Here is a 6,966-nt window from a genome sequence, read left to right as displayed (position 1 = left end):
CCCGACCCCGCTCCGGCGGCGCCCGGCGGCGGCACCCAGGTAGAGCCGGGACGGGGAACCCTCTGGGCTGGGGGCTCCGTCCCAAAACTGCCCTCCTCTGTCGGTGCTGCTGCAAAATGAGAAAACCTCAGCTATCGACAAAAATGTGCCGCTCTCTGTTAAACGAGAGCGTGGGTGATGGAAGTTCTTTAAAGCACGGATTTTTTTATTTTTTCCCCCCTCCCCTCAAGCCACGCCAGAGATTTTACATTGAGGGACTGGGGTGCGCCTTTCTGGGTACAGCAGAAGGCAAGCAAGATCCCTAGGTGCTCGCCTGGTTTTGTTGTCTCTGCCCTCTACCACCATAATGCAGTAACTCCTGCTGCAAGCATCTCCTCTCCACCAGTACAGGTGCCTACAAGTCCCAGATCCCTCCCCGGATGCCCAGCTAATGACAGCCAGCCCTGCTGGCAGGTTGAAACAGGGGTAAGTGCAGTCTGACAGGTAATGATTGTGGCAGAGGAGGTTCAGGTCAGATATTAGGAAAATTTTCCACTCAGAAAGAGCCTCAGTGAGGCACTGGAAGGGGCTACCCAGGGAGGTGATAGAGTCACCATCCTTAGAGGTGTTGAGGAAACATGTGGCCTGTGGCACTGAGGGACTTGGTTAGTGGGCATGGTGGGCGTGGGTTGGTGGTAGGGCTAGGCTGTCTTAGTGGCCTTTTCCAACAGTTAGGATTCTGTGACCAATGGCTTTTTCTTCTGATTTCAAAAAATCTCTGATTAAGTATTATGCATTGGAAACAGAAAAGTAAATCCCAGCAACATAAATAAACCCATCCATGTGGCTGCCAATACAGTATGAAACATAATCATCCAGCTTGCCAGTTCACCAGCTTGCCAGTGGCTATGCTTTTACATAAACGTGTTTATTACTTCAAGCTAAAGACAAGGCTTAAAGCTCTAGCAGTATCCTACAAATGAAACAGGCAGAAAGGCCTCTTAACTGTTCCTCTGCCTCAGTGTTTCATGTGTTGCCCTCACCTTGAGGACAGGTGGGTGTGAGGGGCCTGCAGGCCACTGACAAGCAAGGAGCACCTTGCGGGGCTCGCACTGATTATCTTATGGAGGGAGTGTCTTGTAGGCATTAGGTCTCAGGTTCCTGGTTGGTTTGTGGGCACCCAGTGTCCTCATGCTACCAAAAGCTGGGGCATGAAGAGAAAGGTGATCTTGAAGGTCTTTTACAATCTGAGCAAGTCTATGATTCTATGGGCCTGGCTGGAAGCTGCCATGCCTTCCACAGTGGACAGAGGTTTACCATGGGTCAGCTTTGTAGCTTTTTTGTTTGTATGTTTTTCTGCCTGTAAAACCAGACCTGTTAGGCCTGTTAATGAAATGCTCTGTAGGCAACCAGTTTTCACTATGATATAGATTGCCAGACTACATGCAGCTTTGCAGAGCTAGAAGACATCTGGCTTTGGTGTATACAGAGGGAAGCTGTACTTTGATGTAGCCTGAGCCCATGGCTGGATGTGACTAAACACTCTAGAGAGCAAAAGGAACTTTGTACTGAGTGTTGCACACAAAGTTACCTCTCCAAGTCCAAAGCAAAATAACTTCAAGTTCACATTGTATCCTGCTGTAGCAGTTTTGGTACAGATTTTGAAATGGAAGTAGGCGTGATGCATAGCTTGTGTGTAGCACTTTTTAAAACGTCATTTAAACTTGAAATTATAAAAATTAATTGAATTTATTATTTTGTCTGGTTTTTATCTGATTTATGGAACTCTTGGAAAGCATTAGCTAATAGTGTAGACAGTGAAGTGCAGAACAAAGCTATATATGTTCTGTGATATAATGGCATCCTGTAAATTTTGCAAGGCCATTCCAATACGACCTTATAATATCTTCATATTTAAAATGCTATTGAGACCTTCTTACTTTGATTTATTAAAAGAGAAAGCTGAAAAAAGTTGTGTCTGGAAGGTTTCATACTCTTCCTTGCCACCTATTTTGGCATTTCACTGCTTTCAAATTGGTTTTATTTATTATATTCACAGAATCACAGAATTGTAGGGGTTGGAAGGGACCTCCAGAGATCATCGAGTCCAACTCCCCTGCCAAAGCAGGTTCCCTACACCAGGTCACACAAGTAGGTGTCCAGGCGGGTCTTGATTATCTCTAGAGAAGGAGACTCCACAACCCCCCTGGGCAGCCGTTCCAGTGCTCCGTCACCCTCACTGTAAAGAATTTCTTGCACACATTTGTGCGGAACTTCCTATGCTGCAGTTTCTGTCTGTTTCCCCTTGTCCTGCCTCCACACATTGCTGAAAAGAGTCTGGCCTCGCCGCTCTGCCCCCCACACCTTAGGTATTTATAGACCTGGATCAGGTTCCCTCTCAGTCGTCTTTTCTCAAGGCTAAACAGACCCAGTTCACTCAGCCTTTCTTCATAGGGGAGATGCTCCAGGCCCTTCACCATCTTTGTGGCCCTCCGCTGGACTCTTTCCAAGAGATCCCTGTCTTTTTTTGTACTGGGGAGCCCAGAACTGGACACAGTACTCCAGATGAGGCCTTACCAGGACAAAGTAGAGGGAGAGGGTCACCTCCCTCAATCTGCTGGACACGCACTTTTTAATGCACCCCAGAATGCCATTGGCCTTTTTGGCCACGAGGGCACACTGCTGGCTCATGGCCAACCTGTCGTCCACCAGGACACCCAATTAAATGTTTTGTTTTCTTCACAGACCAGAACAGTGGCTGAAAAGAAAAATGTGAACAAGCAAGAATTTAACTTCGAAAAAGTAAGTCACTAGCATCTACCTAATCTCAATGCTTCATTGTGCAGACGTGCATGTATTTACATGCTTGCAAAAGCTGCAGTGGAAATACTGAGAAGCATTGCTGGAAAAAGTTGCCTTTTACAGGTGAGGATTTCCTAATATGTAATTTTGGCCGCATGCTGTGCTAGAGGAGGAGCGTGTTAGAGAGCATGTTATGGCTCCTTGGCCTTTCTTTCTGATCTTTCACTGATAAATTGGGGAAGTTCACTGCATGTTAGCTGTGTAAAGCTATGTGAGTACCTATAATGTTGCATATGGTGTTTTAGGCCTATAGTGTTTGTTATGAATTTTTGATCTCATATGGGGAAAGAAAAAAAAAACAAACAACATCTGACATCCAGTTTTGACACATCAAATTACTTTTCACCATTTGTCCTTTTGTTCTAACATTTGGTTCTCTAAGTGTAATTAGCGCTGGCCTTCTTAGCTGCAGATTTGTTTGCAGATTTAAATGAGTTTTATTGTGTGCCTGATCTCTGCTTGAGATCATGCAGTGATCCAGTGAGATCTTCCAGTGGAGATGCAGTGTGGAGTGCTGTACTGCTGGAAACAGAGAGGATTTAACTACTGCCTCTAAAAGGGTTCTGAATTCACCACTGGTTTTGTCAAGATGTTCTTGTATAGTATCAACTATGTATGTGTATGTATGTAGATGAACCACTTCACCATCTGCCTGTCTGTTTCTCACTAATTAATGGCTTTACAGCCAAGGAATTGGAGTGCTTTGTAAATGCTAGGTCTTGTGAGTAGCATGTCTTATTGTTTTGGTATGTACAGCACAACACAACTCACTTTTCTGCAAAGCACCTCCTTCCCACATATCCAGTTTTTTGTGAAATGAACAGAAACACTTATTGACCCTCTGTTAGTCCTTACTGTCCAGAGATTAGACGAACAGTGGTCAACTGTTCTGCAGTATAGTACAAAACTCCATTTCTATTATTTTATAGCGTACTAAATTCAGATATTAGCTAAGGTGTCTCTGGGAGTACAACTTCGTTGTGGTCTGTCAAGTGTTATTTTACAACAGACTGGACAATTACAAAATGCTCACAATTTTCTATGATGTTTTAGGCTCGTTTGGAAGTGCACAGGTTTGGAATCACTGGCTATGAGAAGCAGGAGCAGCGTATATGGGAACGGGAACGTGCAATCATGCTGGGAGCCAAGGTAATTCTTGCTCATTTTGTGCTGGGAGGTGACCCAACTGTTGCAATGTAGGGAAAGTGTAAGAAACACTGTGAGGTTTTGGCATCACTTCTTTAAAGTGCAAGATCCCATTCTCCACCCCTTCTCTCACCTCATGTTTACTTTTACATTTTCTGTTCAGTCTTGTCAGTTTTCTGTAGACATCTGGAAAATTAATATTTTTGTGTTATCAGAGATATTTAGGTGCAATAGAACTGATTGGGGTGGAAAACAACATTTACTGATTTTTATACAGACCTTTCAAAACTAAACAGCTAAGAGTATAGACATGCTTTTATAAAGATCAATTTTTCCAGTGATTTAACAATTAAGTTTTTCAGTTTTATTTATCGCCAGCAGTGTAAAAGGGGGAAAACGTAGTTTTTCTAAGTTTTCTTTGACGGTAGGGAAGAGGGTACGGACTTTCCAGGTTCAGTGTTATTTTGGAAACCTTGTAGATCTGTTACACTGTATAAATATCCCTTCCCACCAAGAAATACATTTTTACTATGTATCTGCTTTACAGCCTTTAAGTCCTTTTCCTCTAATCCGAAGTGAAATAAACTATTACTTCTGCTTACCCACCACCTGAAAAATATTTTCCATGCAAGTGTGTGACTATTTTTGAATCTATTTGAAAATTTCAGCAGAGGTATCACTCCCGGTTTTTATTACAGCCTCCCAAAAAGGAACACATCAACTACAAGAAATACCAGGAGAAAATGAAGGTGAAGAAAACAACAAAGGATGATGATAAGGGACAGGTTTGTGTGACATTTTGTCTATAAAAAGTCAACATGTAAGATCTAGCCCAAGAGCCTGATAATGCCTCAGGCACAGGAGGAGTGCCTGAGTTTGACACCTGCTGCTCTCATGAGGTGATCTCGACTCCAGCACAACTCATCTCACCAGTCAGAGCTTGTCATGTGCAGTATGAAGGGTGCAGAATTCAAACTGTGCGGTGGTGGGTTTCAGTGCCCTATCCATGGAGGACGGTAGATTGATGATGCAAAATAAGCAGTTTTTCTGGTTTTTTTCCATGCTTCTCAAGGGAAAAAAAATTGGTCTCCAATTAATGTTTGTTGCATTTTATCTAACCACAGGCAGCCAGATGTTCAGCTGGTTTTATATCAGTGCAATTCCATCTAGGATATTGCTCATTATTTAAAGTGAGGGTGAGGTTTGTATTGCATCCATCCTCTAGAGTGGTCCATCTGGCCCTAAGCCTGTTCCCTGCCTGTGCTGTAGGTGGGAGCAGGCTGCCAGGCAGGTTTCTGCTCCATCAACTTGTCTTTTGCCACCTTCTTTTTCAGGGGACCTATTTTTCCTTTATCATGTGGCTTAAAGCACACCCAGCATATGACCAAACACAGGCGAACCCTGTCATTTGACAGTGTGCTCAGTCAGGCAGCTAGATGTACTTGCCTACTACTAAGTAGATCTTTTGACTCAAGATCTGTCACGTACCCCTTGTGTGCCTGGATTTGTGTGCCGTTAAGTGGCAGGGGTACCATTTTGGTTGTGGGTGGACTGTGCTTTCCACAAGGTGACAGGAAGTGCATGGTGCTTTGTGAGGCATTGCATTGTTTGTCCTATCAAAAGGTATCCCAACCTGTTTTCATGCATCTGGTTCAGTGAAGCAAAAAAAAAGCCTGGATGTTGTGCGTGTAGGGGGGGGTGGTTAGCCAAAAAACTGTTCCTTTGCCCTTAAAATAGGCATCTTTAAACACAGGTACAGAAAAGTGATTCTCTGAAGAAGAAGAAGAAAGACTCGAAGGAGAGGTGAGAAAGTTTTAATGCTGTTATGATTCTTTGGTATAGTCTTGATGGTGTATTATCATCCCTATGTAACTATGCACAATTTAATACCATATGTGAATTTCTCAAACTACAGAACTCTTGTTACAAAATGGTGACCTTGTTCCACATTTAGGAGTTTCAGAGGCTTTAGTTATGCAGCTTAAGTGAAAAGATGTCAGTTCTGCCCTGGCATTTTTAAGATGACAGCTAGGATGGATGGAAATCCCTATGTGGAGAGCCAGGATGTGACATTCACTCAGAGCATTTGCCCTGAGAAGCAGCTTTTGCAAAACAACAAGGTACAGCAGATAGAGGCTTGAAAAGTACAGTGACATTCTTAATTATAGTGCAGCAGGCTTGCAGAAATGTGAGACTCTTTATCTTCTTTATCTGAAAATCTTTGTTTTCAGATGTTTCTTTTAATGTAGTTCATTCTGTAATGTGCTGCAAGTTTTGACCAGTTGCACAGGTAATAAATGTTCTGGGACCAATGCTGTAATTTGGTATTCCATAATGCGAATGCTGACTGCATAAATAGGTGATAGTTTTCAATGTATTGAATGTTTTAATGAGTTTCCGGTGTTTCTCTTGATTCATTTTCCTTCGTTTCCGCTATTTCAGAAAGGCCAAAAGGAAGAGATCGGTGCCCAGCATTTGGCCTGCAGGACAAGTTGGAAAATTCAGAGACGGAACCTTGATTCTACAAAGCGGTGACATAAAGAAAATTAAATCAACTAAAGTTATCAAATGAACTTATGATACCAAGTGAAATGGACGAAAAGCATTAAGACAGAACTCTTGTTGCCACCAGAAGAGACTTACATAAGTCTTGCCCTGCCACCATGTCCTAATTCATTTACCTTATTTTTTTCTTGCAGGGTTTTCTATCTCCTATTCTTGGGAGAATATGACAATTTACCATTTTATAAATAAAGGAAAGACTTTTTAATAGTTAAGATTACATGGCCTGTTTTTATATGCACTAAAGAAAGCGTTTTACTTTCTAGAATTAACTTATTGCTGCTAAGTGAAAAATTAATCCACCTAGTGAATTATATATTAAAATGTATAGCTCTTTGCTTTCATCTGGAAGAAATATGGCAAAAGCTGTACCTTATTTGCTCTGAAACTGAAGTAGGTGTTCTTAAAGACATATCA

At 42.4% G+C, this 6,966-nt stretch overlaps 1 protein-coding gene across 1 annotated transcript; it reads left to right on the top strand.

The window, feature by feature from the left end:
* The first annotated feature begins 6 nt into the window (after window positions 1–6).
* C2H1orf131 (chromosome 2 C1orf131 homolog) lies at window positions 7–6,764 on the top strand. The gene is made up of 6 exons (XM_010707032.2): window positions 7–39; window positions 2,725–2,781; window positions 3,895–3,990; window positions 4,686–4,772; window positions 5,741–5,790; window positions 6,430–6,764. The coding sequence occupies exons 3-6, from the start codon at window positions 3,976–3,978 to the stop codon at window positions 6,557–6,559; spliced, it is 282 nt and encodes a 93-aa protein (XP_010705334.1). The 5' UTR covers window positions 7–39; window positions 2,725–2,781; window positions 3,895–3,975; the 3' UTR covers window positions 6,560–6,764.
* Window positions 6,765–6,966: the final 202 nt, after the last annotated feature.

Source organism: Meleagris gallopavo, chromosome 2 (genome assembly GCF_000146605.3).
Source record: "Meleagris gallopavo isolate NT-WF06-2002-E0010 breed Aviagen turkey brand Nicholas breeding stock chromosome 2, Turkey_5.1, whole genome shotgun sequence".
Lineage (NCBI taxonomy): Eukaryota > Metazoa > Chordata > Aves > Galliformes > Phasianidae > Meleagris > Meleagris gallopavo.
The sequence above is the reverse complement of the archived record's forward strand: the minus strand, read 5'-3'. Positions and strand labels throughout refer to the sequence as shown.

Coding starts and splice junctions, on each gene's coding strand:
- C2H1orf131 (XM_010707032.2), top strand. Junction 4,773..5,740: donor AGGATGATGATAAGGGACAG/GTTTGTGTGACA, acceptor CTTTAAACACAG/GTACAGAAAAGTGATTCTCT. Junction 5,791..6,429: donor AAGAAAGACTCGAAGGAGAG/GTGAGAAAGTTT, acceptor CCGCTATTTCAG/AAAGGCCAAAAGGAAGAGAT.